At 41.1% G+C, this 25,836-nt stretch overlaps 2 protein-coding genes across 3 annotated transcripts; one reads left to right on the forward strand and one right to left on the reverse strand.

Moving 5' to 3' along the window:
- The first annotated feature begins 4,706 nt into the window (after positions 1-4,706).
- cnih4 (cornichon family AMPA receptor auxiliary protein 4) lies at positions 4,707-11,460 on the forward strand. Its single transcript, XM_024401957.2, has 5 exons — positions 4,707-4,833; positions 5,339-5,407; positions 8,973-9,085; positions 10,077-10,217; positions 10,407-11,460. Exons 1-5 carry the CDS (start codon positions 4,765-4,767, stop codon positions 10,432-10,434), a joined length of 420 nt encoding a protein of 139 aa, XP_024257725.1. The 5' UTR covers positions 4,707-4,764; the 3' UTR covers positions 10,435-11,460.
- Positions 11,461-11,611: 151 nt separating this feature from the next.
- LOC112233999 (WD repeat-containing protein 26) lies at positions 11,612-23,966 on the reverse strand. Of its 2 annotated transcripts, none has more exons than XM_024401970.2 (14): positions 23,302-23,966; positions 21,058-21,157; positions 20,802-20,858; positions 19,763-19,899; positions 19,304-19,401; positions 18,400-18,556; positions 17,830-17,968; positions 17,520-17,660; positions 17,152-17,271; positions 16,894-17,039; positions 16,713-16,791; positions 16,496-16,625; positions 15,990-16,184; positions 11,612-15,077 (listed from the first exon to the last, which is right to left on the reverse strand). In XM_024401970.2, exons 1-14 carry the CDS (start codon positions 23,592-23,594, stop codon positions 15,004-15,006), a joined length of 1,866 nt encoding a protein of 621 aa, XP_024257738.1. In that variant the 5' UTR covers positions 23,595-23,966; the 3' UTR covers positions 11,612-15,003. The 2 variants fall into 2 exon arrangements, with proteins under 2 accessions (XP_024257738.1, XP_024257746.1); XM_024401978.2 differs by having other exon boundaries at positions 11,612-15,087.
- Between the last annotated feature and the right edge of the window lie 1,870 nt (positions 23,967-25,836).

Raw genomic sequence — 25,836 nt, forward strand, 5'->3', positions numbered from 1 at the left:
GCTTTCCGTTTTGTTACTAAAGCACCTTATACCACCCACCACTGCGACCTGTATGCTCTAGTCGGCTGGCCCTCGCTACATATTCATCGCCAGACCCACTGGCTCCAGGTCATCTACAAGTCCATGCTAGGTAAAGCTCCGCCTTATCTCAGTTCACTGGTCACGATGGCAACACCCACCCGTAGCACGCGCTCCAGCAGGTGTATCTCACTGATCATCCCTAAAGCCAACACCTCATTTGGCCGCCTTTCATTCCAGTTCTCTGCTGCCTGTGACTGGAACGAATTGCAAAAATCGCTGAAGTTGGAGACTTTTATCTCCCTCACCAACTTCAAACATATGCTATCTGAGCAGCTAACCGATCGCTGCAGCTGTACATAGTCTATCGGTACATAGCCCACCCAATTTACCTACCTCATCCCCATACTGTTTATATTTATTTACTTTTCTGCTCTTTTGCACACCAGTATCTCTACCTGTACATGACCATCTGATAATTTATCACTCCAGTGTTAATCTGCAAAATTGTAATTATTCGCCTACCTCCTCATGCCTTTTGCACACAATGTATATACTCTTTTTTTCTTTTTTTTCTACTGTGTTATTGACTTGTTAATTGTTTACTCCATGTGTAACTCTGTGTTGTCTGTTCACACTGCTATGCTTTATCTTGGCCAGGTCGCAGTTGTAAATGAGAACTTGTTCTCAACTAGCCTACCTGGTTAAATAAAGGTGAAATAAAAATAAAAATAAAATACAATTTATGTAATAAACCTTCCATAAACAAATATAGCTACTTACCTTTCTTTGCCTGTTCGTTAGCTGACTGGTGTTAGCTGCTGGATTTCAGACAAGCTAGCGAGCTAAGAATATGAACATCAGCTGTGTTGTTGCAGAGCAACCGAGTTACTGACCTGGTTAAATAGAACTCTGAGATTTGGCTGAGTTGATTTGCAAAAAACTATCAAGTGGTATCTCAATCCTAAAAGAGTTCATCAGCTGTCCCCATAAAATAACCCTTTGAAAAAACCTTTTTGGTTCCAGGTAGAAACCTTTCCACAGAGGAGTTTACATAGAACCCTAAAGGGTTCTACCTGGAACCAAAAATAGTTCTACCTGGAACTAAAAATAGTTCTACCTGGAACCAAAATGGGTTCTTCAAAGGGTTCTCCTATTGGGACAGCCAAATAACCCTTTTGGAACACTAAGAGTGTGGTGTAAGTAGATCCATTTGATATAGCACCACTTCTAATAGAATACATTTGTAAAGCAATTTTTTTTCAGATGCAAAACCCTTGTGTCCTGATTCAACAGACATCTACCTTGGTGAGTCATGTAAAGTTTCTTCCTTTTCTCTCTTGCTCATTCTCCCTGTCGCTCACTCAAACTCACATACGTGCGCAGTTGCAGAGAAGAGGAAGAATGATATGTCAGACAACTTTTGAACAAGATAATATGTTATTGTCTCTTTATTTCCTCTTTACACAAAGCTAAATGTATATTTCTTTTAAGACTGCCAAGCTGTCCTCAATTGGGGGAACCTCTGTCAGGGACAATGTCCTCAGGATTATGGAGTGTGTGTTTCTAAAAGGTTGTATAAATATCACAACATGTATTAGGATTAAGCAAAACTTTACCATTTAAAATGGGTTAAAATTGTCATTATCCTACTTCTGTTTAATGTTGATATCCTCTTTCTTAAACTGTTTCAGATTGATGACTAATATATTAATTTCCCACTTCTATATGAAGGGACAGAGGAGCAAACATGCCTTTGCTATACCTTTTTAGTGATTCTGTTAAAAATATTTTACTGTACGTTACTGTTCTGTCATGTTGTCATGACTGTCCTGTGAGGATCACAATGGGTCAGATCAGTTTGGCAGAGGGGAGGATGGAACTGGAGTGGGGGTTTGACACCTCAACACCCGGTCGTAAATTAAGCAGGAGAGGACTCTCTCTCTCTACCCTCCAGTATTGGCTAAAGGAATGTCCCTTTGTCTCCAGAGACTTTTTCCCCACCCAAAACTCTAACGTCCAAAAAGTGAACAATGGAACAATATTTCTAACATAAAGAATGTGGGGAATGGTCAGTGGGGAGATGTAGATCACTAATGTCATATTGTTTTTCATTTTGTGATGTCATTAAAAACTGTATGGACAAAATACTGTAACATGGAAATCTGTCAAGTTTCCATCCAATACGTTGTGCATAGGATATGAAAAATGATATGGATGTGATTTTAGGAGTCATAAGAGAGAACTTCTAATCCTATTATTTGCACATTAAGTAGCCACGTCCTGTGTGAGGCCAGAAGAGCGTGACAGACGGACGGAGCCGTCCCCTTTGGCCAGAGTGCATAAAAAGCCTTGGTAACGAAATTAACATTAGACCAGAAAAGTGTGGAGCGGTCGCTACACGTCTGAAATGGTTGGAACTTTGAACCTCAACACGAGGTGAAGAAATGAACTCGCCTTCCTTTAGACCAGAGAGACGAAGAGCTACAGCTCATGTCCATAGTGGTTTGAATCCTGAACCCTGAAAAATCAACACGAGGAGCAAGAGGCGACAAACTCCCCCCTCAGGCAATCACTGGTACAGCTGATTAGCTGTCCTGAGTCAAATATCTCAAACTCTTCAAACCATCCCATCCTACTACGAGTCTCAAATCACTGTAGCATGATACTCTCATCACCCCACTGGAACCATCGACACGGCTGGCTTATCTTCAAATAAGCAGCTTCATGAGCGAATGGAAGAGTGAACTCTGTAGTTCTGTTCAGGACTACACAATGGACAAGGGAACCCACACGCAAACACATTCATGATTTCTTATTCCAAGCGGGCGGCGATTCGTGTGCAAACTATATGATTAGCGTTACTGTGAGAATAATTCTGAAATGTCTCTCTTTCGCTCACTGGGTAAAATGCCATATTGTGTCAGTCCACTAGGAACCTTTGTCTCATGTAGTAAGTGTGTGTATTCTGTGTTAGTTAGCTAGTACATAAATAATTAAACCAATTTGTGTAGTACTGAATAATGCGCAAGGCTGGGTTTTTTTCAGATGCAAGGAGGTAATGATTAATAAGATGACTGTTTATCGATGTAATAGATATATACCTTTATAGAGTTTAATTCAGGCGATGGTAACTCTTTAACCTCTTCTATGGTGCCCCAAATCCTAATGAGTTAATTGTTACATGATTAATTGAATCGGGTAACAATTAAACATAGGTAGTGGATTAAATAAATAACAGTCATCAGATTACTGAAGGAAAAGTCACGACAATGTCCTGCATGCCCACAGTATGCCAATCATTCATTTATTTTCTTCTCTTTTTATGCTTACAGTAAGTGCCATGAAAAGCCAGAAAACTCAGTAGGTTGATATGTTGCGGGCCCTCTGGAAAGTACTAAAATATGCCCCTGACCGGGGTGGTGTAGGATGTAAACTATGCATATGATCAAATTGCTCTTTTTTAAAGACATATCTAAGCTATAACTGCCACAAAATTAGTCAACTACCACCATGGAAATACCTATAGGCAGCTGAGTCCACAAAGTTTCTTCGAGAATGTCCTTTTCTAGTTTTCTTTTAAAATACAAAATTGATAGAGATGTAATGTGCTGATTCTCTTCACTACAGATCTGACTCATCACACGACTCTTCAAGAGAGCCACTACGCTCCAGATCGCCTTCTGTGCTCAGAGGACCTTGATGAGGCTCTACCCCATCAAACCATGCTTATTAATCATTAATCAAATAATACAATTGGCCTTTATATACTCTGTGTCCCAGTCTTTCTATGCATGTAATGTCTGTGGGTGAATTATGAAACAATTACTGTACGCCGATGTGCGAAAAATTGTGATTTAGATTTGTTTTTGCCATTGCTTGATCTGTTTAAAATGTAAGAATATGTTGCAGATTAACTTTAATTGCTGACTATGGAAACAAATAGAAATGTAATGAACAATGTTTTCAATATCCAACTTCATCCTCAGCAATACATTTTACAGTACACTCTTAAAAAAAAGGTGTTATCTAGAACCTTAAAGGGTTATTCGGCTGTCCCCATAGGAGAACCCTTTGAAGAACCCTTTTTGGTTCCAGGTAGAACCCTTTCCACAGAGGGTTCTACGTGGACAGCTGAAGAACCCTTTTGGAACCTTTTTTTTCTAAGGGTGTAGGTAACAAGCTGTAGTCAGGTGTTCGTTACCAGGTTATGATGAGATCTTAACTGTGACCAGTTGGCTGCATAACATAGGACATAATATAGAGGTCACAATTATGACCAACTGCTCATATGGTGGTCAGAAAAATACGTCATATTCTGGTCAGTAAAAATATTGTAATGACCTGGCTAGATCCTAAATGAACTAATGGATTGCGTTTACGAATTCCCAGTTTATTAACCAAACTCAACACAGGTTACTATTTGGCCGTAGGCCACGCCAAATAAATAAAGGAAACCAGTATCAAACAACGGTGACCCATCTCTTGTTAAGACCAGACGTAAAGAAGGAGAATAGCATATGGTCTTAAACTTGCGGTGCTAGTTGAACTGCATGTAGTTCACTGCAGGCTATGCTTTGTATTGTAGGCTATTTTGATTTGTATTATACTGTAGGTCTGTCTCATGGGCGGTAGTTTGTACTATCTACTACAGTACGAGAGGTGGCAGCATAGGTAAAAGCTAACTAACAATTTGCACCTATTTTCAAAATAACAGGAAATAGCAGTGAATGCGGAAGACGAAAGATGGAGGCGGCTGTGTTCATTCTATCGCTGGTCGACTGCTGTGCTTTGATTTTTCTGGCTGTGTACTTCGTATCCTTTTCTTGAACGTTAGATAATACGTTGTGTACTGGATCACTATTGGTATGCTTTGTTATGATCAATACGTTTTTAGCGCTCGTGCTTTGTGGGCACCTGTCTGTGGCAGACGGTGCTAGTTAACGTTGGCATCAATCCGGATCAATCCAATCCGTGCTGCTCTGTCTTGATAAACGGACGTTGGCGAACTAGCCAGCCAGGGCCAGTGAGCCAACGTCCTGTTCGTCCTTTGCACTTTAAAATGCCGTTCTTCTGGCTGTCAACAGCAGTGTTGACATATTTTAGATGCGGTATCTGCAGCTTGTTTTTTTTCCCTAGCAAAAGTTCAGTGGTTACTGTACGCTTAGACTGTCAGCTCTTGTTTCTCACACATTCCCACGCATTCAATGGCTTCCTCGCTTGAGTTAGCTGCCATTCAGAATATAGAGAACATGTTACTGTATAGCTAGCCTGATGCATCTCTGCCCAGACAGTTTACATACCTTAACTTCATGAATAGATAATTACCCTCTCCGATCTAGAGTGTGACTACATCAATGCACGAGCCTGCTGTTCGAAGTTAAACAGAGTAAGCATCTTTCAAATATATATATTTTTGCATGCACACACAGCTAGCTGGCTCTCGAGAACCCAGGGGGCATAGCCTTCCTTTGGGGCTCACGGTTAAAGGTGTAGACCACCACTGGCTCACTGTATATGATATAATCCCGAGACTGTTTTAACGGTTAGAAACATTCAATCTCGTTTGCGATAAGGCTTTGGAAACCTCTGGGATTTAGCTTTCACATTAGCGATAAATAATATTTCAAATACCAAAAGATACACTTGTGAATCGTAAATCGAGCATCACCGGGCCACATTTTGGTGTGCCGGCGTTTCCCAATGATCTTGAATTTGGGATTTCGTTTTAGGTAATTGCTGGCAGAGCACCCAGCTAATAAAGAGAGATATCCCACCTTGTTACCCACTCCACAAATCCGGGAGGCAGCCTGTGGTCAAAACGAATGCAATCATTATTTTTGACCACAGAACGGGTTAACCGGGCGAGCTAAATCGAACTCCCTTCATTGGAACATTAGATTCCGTCTGGAGTATTTAAAAAATAAAATAATTACACAGCAAGGTGTAACTTTGCCAAACTGTGTACTGTATGTAAGTGTATCTTTTGTGGTTTTTCATCGCTGATATGAAAGTTAAAGCTGCAATATGTAACTTTTTGGCCACTGGTTATAGACCTGTCATTCTCATTGAAAGCAAGTCTAAGAAAGGGTAGATCTGTTGTGCATGCGCATCCTATGCTTCCGTTACATTTAGTTGTCTCGTCATTACTTTAGGTTTTGTACACCATCTTCATTCAAACAGCTGAAAATACAATATTTTTCGTTATGGAAAATATATTTCACAGCAGTTTAGACGCTACAATGATTATCTACACTAGACTGGCAATTCAATTTGACAGTCTGTGGATGGAGCGAGACATGATGTCCCAGATGTGCTCAATTGGATTCAGGTCTGGGGAACGGGCGGGCCAGTCCAGAGCATCAATGCCTTCCTCTTGCAGGAACTGCTGGCACACTCCAGCCACATGAGGTCTAGCATTGTCTTGCATTAGAAGGAACCCAGGGCCAACCGCACCAGCATATGGTCTCACAAGGGGTCTGAGGATCTCATCTCGGTACCTAATGGCAGTCAGGCTACCTCTGGCAGGAGCATGGAGGGCTGTGCGGCCCCCCAAAGAAATGCCACCCCACACCATGACTGACCCACTGCCAAACTGGTCATGCTGGAGGATGTTGCAGGCAGCAGAACGTTCTCCACGGTGTCTCCAGACTCTGTCACGTCTGTCACATGTGCTCAGTGTGAACCTGCTTTCATCTGTGAAGAGCACAGGGCGCCAGTGGCAAATTTGCCAATCTTGGTGTTCTCTGGCAAATGCCAAACGTCCTGCACGGTGTTGGGCTGTAAGCACAACCCCCACCTGTGGACGCCGGGCCCTCATACCACTCTCATGGAGTCTGTTTCTGACTGTTTGAGCAGACACATGCACATTTGTGGGCTGCTGGAAGTCATTTTGCAGGGCTCTGGCAGTGCTCCTCCTGCTCCTCCTTGCACAAATGCGGAGTTAGCGGTCCTGCTGCTGGGTTGTTGCCCTCCTACGGCCTCCTCCACGTCTCCTGATGTACTGGCCTGTCTCCTGGTAGCGCCTCCATGCTCTGGACACTACGCTGACAGACACAGCAAACCTTCTTGCCACAGCTCGCATTGATGTACCATCCTGGATGAGCTGCACTACCTGAGCCACTTGTGTGGGTTGTAGACTCCGTCTCATGCTACCACTAGAGTGAAAGCATCGCCAGCATTCAAAAGTGACCAAAACATCAGCCAGGAAGCATAGGAACTGAGAAGTGGTCTGTGGTCACCACCTGTAGAACCACTCCTTTATTGGGGGTGTCTTGCTAATTGCCTATAATTTCCACCTGTTGTCTATTCCATTTGCACAACAGCATGTGAAATTTATTGTCAATCAGTGTTGCTTCCTAAGTGGACAGTTTGATTTCACAGAAGTGTGATTGACTTGGAGTTACATTGTGTTGTTTAAGTGTTCCCTTTATTTTTTGACAAATTACAAATTACATAACCGTCCCCTGGACTAGATTAAGAAAATACTAACCCCTCCCCTTGACTAAAATTGATAAAGTATGACCCTCCCCCATTTTCCTTCAGGTTACCATTCTCTAAATGTTGATCCATCCCTAAATCCATTTGAATGAAATCACTTTTTGTCAGGATCCCTTTTTGTTTTAAACTAAACTTTCCAGACATGTTTGCCCATGGGAAAAGTGGTCAGAAAGTGACTTTTTGGACCTGATTGCCAAAAGGTTCAGGAGATAAAGATGCTAACAGTTTACCAATTTTGCGTACCCCACCATACCATGAGACATCAATGTCTTCTTCACTGGAAATAATATAATTTAATATCATTTAAAAGCTTACAAACAGTTTTGTCAAACTATTTTATTTCTTGGAGAGAAAAAAATTGGAATATAAATTGTCATTTAAAAAAAAAAAAAAAGCTTTTAATGTAAAGGATCAAAAAACGGATAAACTGCAAATATTTTCATATTCTCATATATCCTATTTCACATCATCTAAGGTTTCTGTCTTGTGCCCGCCATCGGTTGAGACACAACATGCTCTTGAATACAGGTTGGGTGTCATTTCAATCATAGAAATATAATTCATAGAATGGAACTATCCCTTCAGACCACTGCAATTTCGCTGGTATACTATTAACATTTAAATTGAATTGACATTTTAACCTCTAATTACTACCACAAAGATGACCGCCCATCGTCGACTGTCAACGTAAATAGTTATGCCAATTCTATTATCTATATTTCTATGGTTTCAATAGGTATCCTATGGACGATTGACAGTATAATTTGAAACAACAGGTATACCCTTTCCAGTCAACATTCGCTGATGTCTGGCCCTCCAACCATCTTTGTGGTACCATTTGAAATTTGACTTTTCAATTTTATTCCCATATTTGTACATTTATCAGCCAAAACATGACACCCGCCCTTTATTCAGGAGCATGTTGTGTCTTAACCGATGACACAACACAAAAATCTTGTCAAATAGGGTCTAAGCTACAGCATATGCGAATAGCGTTTTTAGATAATTGACAAAGGTTTAAAAAAAAAATGATATTACAAAAATAAATCTACAAATTATCAAACAATTTGACAACCCTGCTTGTAAGCTTTTAAATTATATAAATCTCATCTGTTTATCTTTTCCAGTGATGAAGATGTGGTATGGGGGGGGGTATGCAAAATGGGTTAACTTTGAGCACCTTTATTTCTTGAATGTTTTGGAATTCAGGTCCAAAAAGACACTTTATGAGCATTTCTACTATGGTTAAATAGGCCTATGTATGGAAGGTTTCATTCAAATCAAAAGAGGTGCAGTCAAAAAGTTACTGAATTCAAATGGATTTACCCTACATATAGTTAGTAACTTTCAACTTCCTGACTTATACTTCTGTGGCCCGTTGTCTCCAGTTGTCTTTTTATCTATTGTGTCCTGTATGCTTGTGCTCATATACTTTTCATAATGTGTATCTGCAGTGGGTTGTACCAGAGCTGGTAGGCCAGGCCCTGGCAACAGTGCTGATGCTCGTCTCGCTGCACTGGTTTGTCTTCCTACTCAACCTGCCTGTGGCCACCTGGAACATGTACAGGTAAATACGCCGTACCTGCTGTTTGAGATGACAACTGAATGTTAATGATCAACGGCAACTTCTTTTCTTATGTGAACAGTAAAGCCACTTTTGTGTATGAGGAGTGAGGGGGTCCACGCAGAGATGTCATCAGTGGCTGTGTGTAAACCTTACGATACACTTTATTTTTAAATTTACATTGAAATTCATTTTGTGACGTCAGCATACAAGCACAACACAATAAATTACATGCAGTACTGAAAACTGGAAAGTTAGTATACAAATCACACATTTCCATTTTCACATATTCTACTGTCTGACCGTGTATTGGGCCTGCGTCTGTCCTATGTCCCACTGTTTACCATGCTACTGGAATGAAACTTGCCTTCCTCCTATTCTTACTGAACAGTGAGACCCTTAATCGCCTTCTGGAGGGCAGCAGCTCAAATCATTGGGCAAGATTGCGTGTGGGTTCCTCTATGATGCTCTTGGCCTTGTCCCTTGCCTGTTTATCATAGTGGCTCTGAAGTCCCCTGCATTGCAGCCCGCAGAGCTTGAACCCCAGGTTCACAGTCCGCCTGAGGACACCCTTATTAGCCACTGACTGCCCACCGTACCAGGCCAGGAAACAGAAAGCCAGCACACTCTCTATATGGCAGGTGTATGATGTTCTGAGTGTTGGCATTAACAGAGGGTGTGCTGTCCATGATGGTTCCCATGTACCTACAACTCCACACTCTATCTCTTCACCAACCCAGACTAGGTGGCTCACTGTGTCTGCCTTCCCCCAGAAATCAGTGATGTTATTGAACTTCCCCCAGGAAGTGACGTTATTGAACTTGACATCCTGCTCAGCAGGAATTCCAGCGCCCACAAGTAATACTATAACTACCCTAGCCCATGTAAGCCCTTTTCAAACTCCCCAACTCTTAGAGATATATCCCAACCCCAAGCAGTTGTTCTTTTGTCTCAAGTGTTGTTAGTTTTCCTCTACCTATTGTTTATCCGACAGGGTTTGGAAGGTGCCCATGGGAAACATGGGGGTGTTTGACCCCACTGAGATCCACAACCGGGGACAACTAAAGTCTCACATGAAAGAGTCCATGATCAAACTCGGCTTCCACCTGCTCTGCTTCTTCATCTACCTGTACAGGTAAGAGATTGGCCCTTCCTGTCTGGTATTCTATATGCTAGTCGCTGTCATATGTTACAGTACTAACGTAGCTAATCTTACTGCTTCATTTATTGCTTAGTACAGGATAACTTTGATGTTTAGCCTGAGCTTAAGTTTAGTTTTATAGTCACTTCATCACTTGTCACACACTTCCTTTCTCCTCCACAGCATGATCCTGGCACTGATCAACGATTGAGATCCCCACGGCTGTTTTAATCCAATTGGCCAAATCACAAACTAATCAGTATGTGGTGTTCAATATGTCCTGGTCCTCAGTCCTCTGCTCAGCTGGAGTCACATGACCTTACCCCCCCCTTCCTTCTGTGTTCTCATAACTGCCCTGGAATTGTGTGCGCGCTCGCTTGTGCACGTGGGTATGTGTGTGTTCTTTCGTTCAGCCTGTGTCCAACAATGCTGTCCATGCACTGCTTCTCTGGGCAGATGGAAAACATGACAATCGTACAGGTGCATACGATTTAGCATTTACAGCCAAGAGCCAATCACAACAGCTAGAACATCCTCTTGCAGCATGGCGAATGCCATATTTGATTGTCCATTTTTCTTGTTTGTTTCTCTTGTCAACATGCTGGAAAATCCTTGAATTGAATATCCTTTGCAGAATACTAACCTGCGTTTTGGCGATCTATTTCTATTATATTTTCTTGCAGTCTCTCTTAACATCAATAAGTTATAGATCTGACATCCCCTGACTGCTGAAAGGTGCACATTTGATTGGTATTATAAAACAAAAAGTGTTCTCAGGGGAATACATGCAGCTGGATTGGAAAATGGTTTTATCACTCTGACTGTGTATCAATGGGCAATATAACCTTGGGCTCGATTCAATCCATAGCGCTGAAGCGCAATTTCATTTAAGGCCCTTTCCAATTGAGCTGACATGCAGCATTTATCACGAATGCGGGAACATTGCCTTTTAAATTTGTATCGCGCTTCAGATTGAATCAAAGCCCTCGTCTGTATGATAGTTATACTACATGTCACTATGTATGACAGAAGCACATTTATTACACATCACTATGTATGTCAATGTGAACACTTTATTTGTACAGTTTGAGAATGACCATGTTCCAGCCAAATGTACTCCATGGGGAAGGGCGTGTGTTTCCGATTGTTTAACTCAAACTAAAATGACTGTCAAGTTTCATTTTTGCTTTTGAAAATAATTTGTGGGGTTTCTTAAATAAATAAACTTGAAAGAGAACACTTGGGTGTCTTTTTCTGGTGAGATTGTATCAACCCGTATTGAGGTAGGGCTAATACAAAGTGAAACCTGGGGAGATTTACGCATGTTCTGAGAATATAATCATTTCTGTGGCTGTGTTTCGTAAGCTGCTAATTAACGTCACTCGCGGTCTTAAAACCCTGAATGCTTTATTGAAAATATACATACATATCTTCTACACGACATTACATAACAGTACAATCACTTTATGTAATAACACATTTAATTGCAAAATGGATTCTTCCGAACCTGGCCACTAACAAACAAACCTAACGATGGCTTCTCACCTCGCCAAGCGTTTACAGCAAGGAGTGGGAAATAAGCCCCAAAATAAGGTAAGTCTCAAAAGAACAAAAACTTGCATAAGCTGAACCTAGAACACCACATCTGTGATTGTTTTACTGTTTGATCTGTACTGAGGTGTGTCTTTTATATCTATCAGTCTTCTGTAACAGAACAAGCTGGTGGTGGCTGTAATGACCTGTGGGCAGGGGAGATCTGTGTCGCGGTTAAATGCTGAGCCTATATGCTGTTCTTGCACATCTCATTATACATGCCATAACATATGCAGATATAAAGCGCATACTATATCAGAAAAGCTTATTTTGCTTGACTGTCCAAAAGGAACAATTTGTACATGTTCATAATTATCTGATACACTTGTGTACAAATGCATTACACATACATGATTAATTGTGGTCAAATAAATTAACTTATAGAAAATGAAATGGTTGAAGAGGGAATATGAGATACATGAAACAGAAAACAATAGTAACAAAATTCACAAAAGCCATAAAAAAAACAACTTATGTCAGCCTGTAATGAACACATAACAAATCAGGACAATGAAAAACAAACCAAGCAGCAAATAAATGCTAATTTCACCACAGCTAGAGAAAAAAGTGGATACACCAAAAACGTAAGCGCTAAAGACGAGGGATAGGAGAGAAGGGAACAAGTGAGAGGCAAGGAGAGAAGAGGGAAATGGAGGTAAAATGAAAACAGCACAATGGTAGACACATAAATGAGATCAAAGTCAAGGAAAACCCAGTCAACCTCATTGCTGATACAACCCAGTTCAAACAGCAAGTTTAAGCAAGTCCTTCCCCCACTACCTAACCTCTCCACAACTATAACCTCCTAAACGTTCCCATTAGAAAGTTAGCCTCAGCACGTGCTTCACTAGGTCTAGCAAGGAGACTGAAGAGTAAGAGCATAGCCACCATATAATCAAATGTTATTTAGCTGTGAACCACTGGTGGTCAAAATGGTTTCTTCTGGCAGCAGAGGCCTAAGCAACATGCACATCAATCTCACCATCCCACCAATTCGGGGAAACAAAGCTACATCCAATTTAAAATGATATTTTACTGTGTTAAAAAAACACCAAACAAACGTAAACATCATAACCATACAAGCACCTCCAAGATTCACTTAGATGTGTGGATTTTATATCCATCCGATTCAGTTAAAATGCCTGTAAGTCCTATCATTTAAAAATTGCTAAAAGTTTGGTTAAATAAAAAAAAACAAATATTTCCAGCGTGTGAAAACCAATCTCATATACGTTGAGACGTTTATTAGAGGCAGCAATGAATAAACCAATAAAAAATGCCTTTCCTGTTGGAAGAACAACATAGATATACAGTGCTGTGAAAAGTATTTGCCCCCTTTGTGATTTTCTCTATTTTTGCATATTTCTGATAGTGAATGTTATCAAATCTTCAACCAAAACCTAATATTAGATGAAGGGAACCCGAGTTTACAAGAAAACTCTATTAACAAAGTGTTCCCCTGTGTTAAAAAGCAATTGCCCCCTTACACTCCATAACTGGTTGTGCCACCTTTAGCTGCAATGACTGCACCCAAATGCTTCCTGTAGTTGTTGATCAGTCTCACATCGCTGTGGAGGAATTTTCACAAACTCTTGTACGCAGAACATTTTGGGGGGTTTCAAGCATGAACTGCTCGTGTCATCTCAATTGGGATTAAGTCTGGACTTTGACTAATCCATTCCAAAACGTCAAATTTGTTACTTTTTAACCATTTTCATGTAGACTTGATTGTGTGTTTCGGATCATTGCCTTGCTGCATGACCCAGCTGCTCTTCAGCTTCAGCCCATAGACCAATGGCTGATATTCTCCTGTAGAATTATCTGATACAAAGCAGAATTCATGGTTCCTTCTATTAAGGGAAGTCGTCTAGATCCTGAGGCAGCAAAGCATCCCCAACCCAACACACTACCACCACCATGCTTGACCGTTGGTATGAGTTTCTTACTGTGGAATGCAGTGTTTGGTTTTGCAGGACATAATGGGACCCTTCTCATCCAAAAAGTTGACTCAAGTTTGCCAACAAAGTACCTGGATTATCCTCAAGACTCTAGGAAGATAGTTCTGTGGACAGACTTTTCAAAAGTATAACTTTTATGAAGACATGGGTCCAATAACACCTGACGAAAACCAAACACTGCATTCCACAATAAAAACCTTAAGCATGATGGTGGTAATGTGATGGTTTGGGGATGCTTTGCTGCCTCAGGACCTGGGTGACTTGCCTTAATAGAACAAACCATGAATTCCGCTCTGTATCAGAATTCTACAGGAGATTGTCAGGCTATCCCTCCGTGAGCTGAAGCGGAAACCCAGCTGGGCCATGCAGCAAGACATGAAAAAGAAACAAATTTGAAGTTTTGGAATGGCCTAGTCTAAGTCCAGACCTAATTCCAATTGAGATGTTGTGGCAGGATTTGAAACTAGCATTTCATGCTTGAAAACCCACAAATGTCACTGAGTTAAAGCAGTTCTACATGGAAGAGTGGGCCAAAATTCCTCCACAGCGACATGAGACTAATTAACAACGACAGGAAACGTTTGGTTCGAGTCATTCTAGGTCAAGGTGGCACAACCAGCTACTGAGTGTAAGTGGGCAATTAATTTTTCAAACAGGGGTGTTGCACAACTTTGTTTATGAAAATAAATATGTAACGATTGTGTTATTTATTCACTCAGGTTCCCTTGATCTAATATTCAGTTTTGGTTGAAGATCTGATAGCATTCAGTATCAAAAATAAGCAAAAGGAGACAATTAGAACGGGAGCAAATAGTTTCACAGCACTATATATACCCTTATCACTCTCCACCACTACAGCCCTCTCTATATATCAACGTACTAATCATGACAATAAATAATATTATCCATAATAAATAATAAACTCTCAACGAGGCAGGTGAAAGGTGTCAGTCCTGGGGTTAGCTCTGAGACAAAAGAGGATGGGGCCTGGCTGAACACAGGAGGTGCAGACATCAGACACTGTGAGCCACACAGGTAAGAGGTGGGAGACAGGTAAGAGGAGGTGGGATGTCACAGTCAAGGTGGCTGCTGGGTAATCAGTTAATTTCTGTGATTTCTCTGACAGCTCCGTGTGTGTGTGACGTTATCACCTGCCGCCGGAGCACAGCCCCAGGGCCAAACCTCCAGAAAGCAGCTGTCAAAATGCAATAGTTTCTCTGCTTCATTTGTTAGAGTCTAGTGTTGTTCTCCTGGATTCGAGAAGTAGAGTCTTCTGCTCCAAGGTCACCATCAGCTGTCCATGCTACAACATTCTTTCATGGAGAGAGAGAAACAGAAGAGCATTTTCATTTATCGTTTATTTTTTAAACATTTATTTATGCCCATCCCCTTCTTCGGACTACAAAAATAAACTTTGTTTTTACAGTTTTTTAAATTTTGTTTTTACATGCAGTCTACACACATTTTACAAACATATATATATTTTTACAGTAGTTACATAGCAAGAATAAAATAATTTGATATTTTTCTATACATTACATCTATATAGAATAGTACTTATACCTTGCGTTGTCAGTCATAACTATTATAGAACATGAGCTTTTAAAACCACACCTCAGCTACTCTCAGTCCATCCCACCTATCGCCGTAAACCGCCCTCATGATTTCTGTGCTGCTCACATAAAATCTGAACCCGTCTAATCCTATAGGATCTACATATTGTAAGTTAAACATAAATATATTTTTTACATTGTTGATTGATTGACTATTGGCTTTCTAAATCTCCCAACAATGCTATACGTAGAGTTCATTATAGCAGAGCATTTGCATATATATATTACTTTTTCTTCTTGGTCCACCCCCACACAAGACTTAAAAACCTACAAATGGTCTTTTTACACCACATTTTGTCTCATAATTACAGTGTAGAGGCTATGGTAATAATAGACACTGAACCTAACAACATAGGGTAGCCTAGTGGTTAGAGTGTTGGACAAGTAACCGAAAGGTTGCAAGTTCAAATCCCCGAGGTACAAATCTGTCATTCTGCCCCTGAACAGGCAGTTAACCCACTGTTCCTAGGCTGCCATTGAAAATAAGAATTTGCTCTTAACTGACTTGCCTAGTTAAATAGAGGTCAAATAAAAATGGCAGATATAAAGTGGGCTCTAGACCACTAGTTAAAGTATGATGACCAGTCAAATAAATCTTGTACCGTTTAGCCCCTCAGCGTCCTGGACATCAAGGAAAGGGGCGGGCCCCCAGATTCGAACGGTGCCGTCGTCTGAGGCGCTGGCCAGGAGACCGGGCACTACAGGATTCCAGCTCACACAGTTCACTGTACGTGTATGACCTGTCAACTCTGCGATGGGCAGCTCACTGCGCCTGTGCCAGATGTACACTTTGTGATCTGTAGATGGACACACAGCATAAACCAGACAATGCGAGTGTTACATATTCTCCTCTACCTTTTCCTGGGCCATGTTCATTAGGCAACAAATGGAAGAAAACAGGCTGAAACAGGGAGGGACTACCTGGCCTTCCAAAAAAAAACGTTCATTTTCCTTTGCAAACGTTTTCCGTTGCATGAGCTAATAAACTGCCCTGACGTGTGAGTGAGTTAGTGTTGTTATACTGACAGGTTTACAAATAGTACTGAAAGTAATGTCAAAGCATAATTTGGACTCAGATGAGATCGACTAGAAGGGGACGTGGCCTTACCCTCACTCCCACTGGCGATGAAGTCTTCGTTGTGTCCTCCAAAGCAGGAGTGGATGGTGTAGAAGCCCTGTGTCACGCCCTGATACTTCCTCACCAGCACCCGGTCATGTAGGTCCCACAGGTGCACACCCTACAACACAGACAGACCGGTGCACTCTCTGACAGCTCAACATAATCCGAACCAACCCCCCCCCCCAAGAAAAGCCAAACCACTCACCTGAGTAGCCACATTCAGCAGAGCTAACCTCCCGTTCTTTGAAACTGTGAAAGACATGATTGGATGGTCCTCCTGGACTCTGTGGAAGTGCAGCACAAACAGACAAATTAAAATGACAGAACTTGCATAAGCACAGGATGGGCCTGGTGATTAGATATGACAACAGATGGGACTAACTTACATGTTTCTGTCCGTAAGGTCCTCAAAGTTGTAACCACGGATACGCTGGTGTGTGTCTGATGCCAGGACGGTCCGAGCGTCACCCAGGCACCACAGGCACTGAACCCTTACTCCTTCCCACGAGTCCAGCAGGTTACCATCCAGATCCTGGGGATAAGGTTATGTCAACCTCAATGCACTGATTAGTCCAACACACACAATAGCTCAATCTGCCCTTATGCTGGGACAGACAGGTCACGCCCTGATGGAAGACACTCACACACTGGTAGAACTGGCCCCTCTGGCCTCCGGTGACGAAGCGCTTGCCGTCTGGATTCCATGCCACACTGGTCAGACTGTCCTCGTGTGATTGGCTCATCTTTGTCCGCAACTCACCCGTCTGGCCAATGACAAGAGACATGGGTGAGTGAGCAGGGAGGACTTTAAAAAAAACTACCTTTAACCTTTTTATTAATGCCTAGTAATAACATGACAATAACAACTACCATTTCCATCCTGGTGAGAGTAAGATGTGGGTAAATTAGAGATGACTTCCACAACACAATCATTGAGGAATAGGACTTTGTAGAGGACTTTTGATCCTTCCAACAACAAGCATTCTGGATAAAAAAGTCAATCCAACGTTACCTGTACGTTCCACAGCCACAGCTCTGAGCAGTCATCGGGGCCACAGGCAATCAAGTAAGTGTCATCAGGGCTCCAGGCCAGGTATGAGACACCGTAGGCGTGGCCCTCAAGAGTCTTCATCAGTTTCAACTGGTGACTCTCCTGTCAATCAGCAGCACAGTTATCACCTCAGCTAATAATTTCCCCCAAAGTTCACATCTTCCCGCCTCCACCACCCCTTTGAAACCCCCCTCTCTTATGCACTGTTTACTAAAACCTGATACACTTATCAGCATGATCATGGTTCGTCTGTAATGAGAAAGGCTCCTACTGTGTTGACATGCCACACGATGACTGTGGTGTCTTTGGATCCCGTGGCGAGTTTGGTGCCGTCATTGGAGAACTTGCAGAACCACACTTCATTGCAGTGTTCGGTGAGGATCTGCTGGGTGTAACAAGGGAACTGTTTCCTGTAGATAACAACACTCAGACGTCATGGAGAGAGGACATATAGGAGATAATAAGGTTTTGTTAATTCCAGGAATAGACCTTATCACCCTGAACGTTCTACCCAGCTAGCGTGGGTAGCTAATAAACATTTTTTAATCCAGGGCAGATAGTGGCAATGCGCTAATGTTTTTGCATCGGTTTAAATGAAGCACTTCACAATGTGAACGTCAGAAAACGAACGTTAGTTAATGGCGCGTGAATCCATACAATCGTCACATACAATCTTGTGACATAACAACCACAATAGAAGCAAAACTAAATATTACTGGGAAGTAAGACCATTACAACAACAGCTGAGGTCCAAGGCAAGGCAATTTTGACGGCCAAATTAAGGGAATGAACACAGGAAGGACAGACAACTACAGACAGAGTATAGAATGAAGAGCCTTACCGGCTGCAGGCGTGGTCCAGGAGGAGGGACACAGAGTCCAGGCCACTGTCCAGCTTGGTGTTGTGGTAGAGGCAGCGCTCTCTCTGCAGCTCCACAGCCTGCCTCAGCAGGGTCTGCAGCCGGCGCGGAGGCAGCATCACAGAGGGAGGCAGGTACACTGCAGGACAGGAGATGGGAGGGAATGAGGCACAGTTTGATAAGATTGGAATGAGGGGAACAAAGAGAGGGAGAGAGATAAATTGTTTAAAAGAGATTCTATCCTTAAAATGTCACTCAGAAAAGAAGAGGAACAAAATATCTGTGTCCAAGCTGGAGTTTTAGGTTCCACATGAACCTATGAAAACTCACGGACGCTTAATAAAGCTGAAACCAAGTTTATTCACCCATTGGGCCGATACAGCTGCATAAGACAAAAGACATATTCACACAAGCACTGATATTTAACCCTTTCTCCTAGGCTGAGTCTCCTCCTACACACCTGAACAGCCAATGCATCTCTGTTGCTAGACAGAACCGTAGTGATATCTGTTCTTCCTCACTTCATTCGACCTGACCTCTATCCCAAAGTGCTCACTCATTCACGGGTGTCATTTCGACTCATACCAGACTGTCTTTTCTCCTCCCATAGGATCCCTGATGGCTAACAATAACATATCCGGACAGAATGTATACGTTATACATTTCCCTCTCTCCCTCAGTGACATGAATAAGTATATTTTATATTCTCAGAACGCAACAAGAGGAATTCATTTGATAATAAAGGTGTACTCATCTTAAACAAAACTGGGGGGTAGGCTGAATGTGAGGATGTTGTATGTGAGGATGTGGTATGTGTGTGTGTGAGATGTGTATGTGTGGGTGTGTATATGTGGGTGTGTACGTGTGCGTGTAAGATGGCACTCACTCTGTAACTTGTCCAGGAGTTTAGTGCGGGAGGCAGTGCCTTTACCCTCCCACTCTGCCTTTGCTCTCAGGTCCTCTGCATGGCTGCACATCAAGTACCTTGGAAATAGATGTCATCAGCATTAGGCTGCCCTGCAGGACTCATCCCCAGCACCGCGAAGACAGACAGGGACTCCCATTATTCAGTCAAAATCAGCTAAAATTCAAAGTGGAGTCAAAAATGTGTCTATAATCAAATCCCATACCATCGACCATACTGAACGAGGATTGGCTGTACTCCAACACAAACACTCCTCACTGATGGAATAGTTAGTTGTCACACATTGCAATGGACCAACTCCATTTTTAAAGGGAACTACAAGTGACAGCGGTTTCAATTTCAAAAGAGGCTTAGCTCTGTGATCTAGGCTATTCCTTTAGGGTGGGGTAGGGCATTAGGACTGTGATCAGAGGTAGCTACCCGCTCAGGATGTGGATACGCTCTGTGTTGTACTTGAGGGGAGTGAGCTCAGCTCTCAGGACCTGCAATGCCTCCAGGACCTTGGCATCCTCCAGATACTCCAGATACTTCTGTTGCAGGAGCAGGAACTTCATCCGCTATAGAGGAGAAAATAAGACGGGCGGGGGAGGAAAGGACATGTACAAATATGAGTGCATTATGAGTTAAGCACATGCATCTTAAAACATATCAAAACGGTTGTCTGTGAGGAAAATGTAGCCTACACATCCTACTCTTTTACTCTTGTCCGCATTCAACTGTAGCTAGTGCTGAGTGATTAACCAAAATGTTGGTCATTTTTTGCTTTTTAAACAACTAATTGAAAGATGTCAGTTCAATTATTTGAATTCAGGTTTTTTCTGTGAGCGCAATGCACAGTTTCTCTAGAGATAAATCAGATCAAGCCCGAACTGCGCAATGTAGTAGGGAGTTTCCAACAGGCCAATATTCTACATAGTTTTGTGCAGAACACATGGTAATTACCTACAATGACAAACGAGAGAGAGAACGTGCAATCAAGAGGGATAGAGAGCAGTTGCTTCGTGAGGTATCGATACCTGAAAATACATCATCTAAGATTGGTAGTTGGTATTCAGCAGTCATAAAAGTATGCTTTATTTACTGCGAAGAACCACTAAAATAGTGATTTTGTCAGACAGCATAAGCATCAGCTCTACAGAGATGACGTTGAATTAAATAATTGCCATCAAATAGGCCTAAAACAAATGTAACATACAGAAAAACTGAAATATTTTATTAAATGTGAATAGATTATGGTTAATAAGTGATAAGCAGTAATGGGCAGTCCTTACCATCATGGGACTTTTATTTTTTTCATCTCTATGTTGTTACAGCATTCAACCCACTTAATACATAGTGCATTTAATGTTAAAAACAATCATTGAAAACAGTGATTATTTTATTTTATATATAATCGAACCAAAACCGACCTCAAAACGCAACAATCACTCAGCACTAACTGTAACACTGTTGGGCTTACCACAATAGCACTTGGAGAATGCATCAATGCTTTCAGCTCACTCAGGTCACTTTCAGCCTATATTCAAAACCCAAAAATAGACACGGGTTATTTTCGATTTTTCTAACTACTGTACATTTCAACATAATAAGCAAAATTGTTGTTTAAAACGTTTGAGAGGAATGAATAAAATAAGTCAACATGTAGAATAGATGTTTTGTGTACCTCTAAAGTTAGATGACTTAAAAAATAAAAACATATCAAATGGTTTCATCACCTTGTCCCACTCTCCTTCCACCACATGGTTGCAGAACTTCGTGGCAGAGGAATGCTCCAGTCTGCAGCCAGACTCCTGCATCAACAGGTCCACTGTCTGACTGTAGATGAGAGGGAAAGGGGAAGCATGTGCAAAGGAAAAATACAAAGTATTTTCAAATGTCAAATAGCATTATTTTATGTAGAGGAATTCAACAATAAATAAATAATTCATTTGAATCATGTCTACTAACTTATTACTTGGTCAAGTACAATATCACAATGCCTGATAGGGTGATCATTGTATCTTCATCAATGACTTGCCAAAGTCCTAAACAATTAGACTTGTGCTGTATCAAATATGTAGACATATCTTTAAAGTTGGAGGCAAATATGATGACCGTTCAATTTTCAAAATTCTTCATGAAAACAGATCGATTTCACGTGATCTTGTGGCTTGACTGACATGCAAATACTATCAAGAAACCAAACATTCTCAATGTATTCTGGAAAAGATTTTCCAGTTTCCATGGTCTAGGCAACTCGCAAGAGTAATGTTATTGTTAGCATATTTTTTAAATACACTTAAAAAAATGTATATATATATATATATATATATATTAGATGTCGACCGATTCACCGGAATGGGCGATTAATTAGGGCCGATTTCAAGTTTTCATAACAATCAGTAATCTGCATTTTTGGACGCCGATTATGGCCGATTATATTGCAATCCACAAGGAGACTGCGTGGCAGGCTGACCACCTGTTACGCGAGTACAGGCAGCAAGGAGCCATGGTATGTTGCTAGCTAGCATTAAACATATCTTATAAAAAACAATCAATCGAAACATAATCACTAGTTAACTACACATGGTTGATGATATTACCAGTTTAACTAGCTTGTCCTGCATTGCATATAATCAATGCGGTGCCTGAAATTGTGTCACTTCTCTTGCGTTCAGTGTAAGCAGAGTCGGTATATGCAGCAGTTGGGTCGCCTGGCTCGTTGCGAACTGTGTGAAGACCATTTCCTCCCAACAAAGACCATAATTAATTTGCCAGAATTTTACATAATTATGACCTAACATTGAAGGTTGTGCAATGTAACAGCAATATTTAGACTTAGGGTTGCCACCCGTTCGATAAAATACAGAACGTTCCATATTTCACTGAAAGAATAAACATTTTGTTTTCGAAATGATAGTCTCCAGATTTGACCATATTAATGACCTAAGGCTCGCATTTCTGTGTGTTTATTATATTAGAATTAAGTCTATGATTTGATATTTGATAGAGCAGTCTGACTGGGCAGTGGTAGGCAGCAGCAGGCTCATAAGCATTCATTCAAACAGCACTTTCCTACATTTGCCAGCAGCTCTTCGCAATACTTGAATCACAGCACTGTTTATGACTTCAAGCCTATCAACTCCCGAGATTAGGCTGGCAATACTATAGTGTCTATAAGAACATCCAATAGTCAAAGTTTTATGAAATACAAATGGTATAGAGAGAAATAGTCCTATAATAACTACAACCTAAATCATCTTAACTGGGAATATTGAATAGTCATGTTAAAAGAAACCAGCAGCTGTCATATGTTCTCATGTTCTGAGCAAGGAACTTAGAAGCTAGCTTTTTACATGGCACATATTGCACTTTTACTTTCTTCTCCAACACTGTCTTTGCATAATTTAAACCAACTTTAACATGTTTCATTTTTTATTGGAGACTAAATTGATCTTGTGTATTATATTAAGTTAAAATAAGTGTTCATTGCTCATTCAGTATTGTTGTAATTGTCATTATTACATACACACACACACACACACATACATACATACATATATATATATATACACACATACATACATAAATCGGCATTGGCTTTTTTTGGTCCTATATACTGTATATATATAAAAAGTCTGCATATGGCTGATGATTAGGGAAGTGTTAGGCTACGTAACGAGAAAACTCCCATGTTCTTGTCATTTCATGAAGTCCCATTTCTGGACCCCAAAGTAACAGTTAACGGTAGACAGCGTCCTACCAAGACCAGCTAAACTGTGCAATAGTGGGCCATCTTTCTCCCTTCATCAATTTTCTAAAGGACCCGTGCTGTATTCAATGTGACCTCTACAAAACTCTGTTTATCTCACCGAACTAGTCGCTGTCAACATGACGACTTGCTTTATTCGCGCTTATTATGAAGGACACGATTTAGCATCAGCTGACAGCTAGCTAGGAAGTTAGCGAACGTTACTTACTTAAGTCCTAAATCGTGTAAATGTTGCCCTATAAGTCTAATGACATCTTCCTCTGACTGAGAGAGACGCTTCTTCTTTTTCACGGAGTTTGCATCCGAAGACACGGCGTTGTTGGATGCTGCTGGGGCTGGGATACCGACGTTGTTACTGACAGAGTTCCCATTGTTTGTTGTGGATAGTCCATTAACGTTAGTGTGAGCTCCCCCGGCGGAGGACGGCTCTCCGTTTTGCGCACTGTTGTTTAGGCAGGACAGCTCCAAATCTTGACCCTGTCCTGCCCCGTTGGCCTGCATGTTATTAATGTAGATGTGGGCTACACTATGCGGATTTAATCGAATGACAGGAGCAACGGGTGAATTGGGAAAAGTTAAAATCCCCACAACTGTAGACAGGGCCGCTGACCCAATTGCAGCCCCAAGCTCCCCTGCTCCCTCCACCACCGAAGCTCGGTATTTCTTCCGCGGTGGCGGCGACACTCCGCCGGTTTCCGAGTCGGAGGAAGCGGAGGCCAGAGTTAATTCGCCAAGGGCGTTGGTGACAGAATGCTGGCAAAGGTGTCAGAGACGAGACAATAACTCGTTTTTATCGCGGAGCTTCTCTTGTTATTGTTGCTCTCCAGTCAGCTGCAGATTCATTATGGATATTGAGACGCAATGACGTCACCGGAAATTCCGACACTACCTTGTGTCCGGGTAGTCCATTTGTGGCCCACTTGAAGTTCATACTGAACTTTGTTTGTTTCACAAGTTAATAGACCTTTTTATATTTTGATTAATTTTCTATTGGGAAAATGACAACTTGTTTACGATAAAAGGGTGAATCTGCAGTTCTAACAATAACAGTGACCGTCCTGCTGTAACCACTGTAACCAAATGCAACCACTCTCAAATTCATAGACAAGAGCTATGGATGCAAGGGCTGACCATCCATGACGTCAAAATTATAGAATTAACTAAGTTGAGGCTATACAGCTTTTGTTTCAAATTACATTGTTTAGAGTTTATATTTTCAGTTTGTGTGGGTTACGACAATTGACCTAAGGTCATGAGACTTGTCATGAGACTTGTTCTATTCAATAATCAATGGGTATATATTTTTAAATGTTTTACCTTTATTTAACTAGGCAAGTCAGTGAAGAACAAATTCTTATTTACAATGATGGCCTACTGGGGAACAGTTGGTTAACTGCCTTGTTCAGGGGAAGAACAACATATTTTTACCTGGTCAGCACAGGGATTCTGGCCCAATGCTCTAACCACTAGGCTACCTGCCACCCCAGGTAATGATTATATATCATTAATTTAAAAGTCTAAAACTGGAAGTTGCAATTGCAGGTTTCCCCTTTAAGTTTTTTTTCAAGCTACATCAAAAAGGGGATCTCTTCTCAACAAGCAAAATTGGTTGAAACGTCTTTTCAACATATTGTGTTCATTAGGTTCTGCAACTTCTGCATGAAATGGATTGGATGTCACACTCTCAACATATACAACAACTTTATGCTATCCAAAGAGGAGAAAACAGACCTACTCAAAACACACTAAATAAAGAAAGTATTAGGGACCATGGTTTAATTTAGTTTTTTTTATCAATACACTTGAAAATGACAAATAATTTAAATGAAATACATTAATAACTTATCTTTCAACTCAAACACAGATAGTTTACAGACCATTCAAAGTGCCATTTTATTCCCAAGCCTGAGGTTCTTTAAAATACAAATCGAGAAACAGCAAAGACCTGCATTTTGGCCACATGTACAGGGACCAAAGCCATTCCTTCAACATTGGCACTTTTACATTGGTTTAAAAAAAGGAAATCTGTCCCTGACAACTGCAATAAATTAAGTTAATGAACAGTAAACTGTATGTACAACTTAGAGACTCATTAGTCCTTTATCCCTTCACTGTAAATAGAATCTCAGCATGAATTAAACTTAGTTATAAAAATATTAAAAGGGCCAGGAATGTTGTAATTTGTGTAAGGGGCAAGCGAGGACAGAGGGTTGTAGAAGAATAAACTATTGCACTTCCATCCAATTTCAGAGAAAAGACACTGACGGGGACACAATACGAGCAAAAGAAACTCACCCGCACCTGCAATACTGTCCACATATCCACCTTACATATACAGAAACAAACAAACATACAGTGCTGTGGAAAAGTAATTTTCCCCCTTAATTCTCTACTTTTGCATTTTTTTTTTTATACGGAATATTATCAGATCTTCAACCAAAATCTAATATTAGATAAAGGGGACCTGAGTGAACAAATAACACAACAATTACATACTTATTCAATTGATTTCAGAAACATAGTTATGCAACACCCAATGCTCATGTGAAAAAGTAATTTCCCCTTACACTCAATAACTGTTTGTGGCACCTTTAGCTGCAATGACTCCAATCAAACACTTCCTTTAGTTCTTGCTCAGTCTCTCACGTCGCTGTGGAGGAATTTTGGCCCACTCTTCTATGCAGAACTGCTTTAACTCAGCGACGTTTGTGGGTTTTCAAGCATGAACTGCTCATTTCAAGTC

The sequence above is a fragment of the Oncorhynchus tshawytscha genome, linkage group LG03, assembly GCF_018296145.1.
Source record: "Oncorhynchus tshawytscha isolate Ot180627B linkage group LG03, Otsh_v2.0, whole genome shotgun sequence".
NCBI lineage: Eukaryota > Metazoa > Chordata > Actinopteri > Salmoniformes > Salmonidae > Oncorhynchus > Oncorhynchus tshawytscha.

Excerpts from the sequence above, each read along its gene's own strand:
- cnih4 (XM_024401957.2), top strand. The coding sequence starts at position 4,765 with ATGGAGGCGGCTGTGTTCATTCTATCGCTGGTCGACTGCTGTGCTTTG. Across the intron at positions 4,834-5,338 it reads TTTTTCTGGCTGTGTACTTC|ATAATTACCCTCTCCGATCT; the intron begins GTATCCTTTTCT and ends CTTCATGAATAG. Across the intron at positions 5,408-8,972 it reads GCTGTTCGAAGTTAAACAGA|TGGGTTGTACCAGAGCTGGT; the intron begins GTAAGCATCTTT and ends GTGTATCTGCAG.
- LOC112233999 (XM_024401970.2), bottom strand. The coding sequence starts at position 23,594 with ATGCAGGCCAACGGGGCAGGACAGGGTCAAGATTTGGAGCTGTCCTGC. Across the intron at positions 17,661-17,829 it reads TCGTGTGGCATGTCAACACA|GAGAGTCACCAGTTGAAACT; the intron begins GTAGGAGCCTTT and ends GCTGATTGACAG. Across the intron at positions 16,626-16,712 it reads TGCTGAATGTGGCTACTCAG|GGTGTGCACCTGTGGGACCT; the intron begins GTGAGTGGTTTG and ends TCTGTGTTGTAG.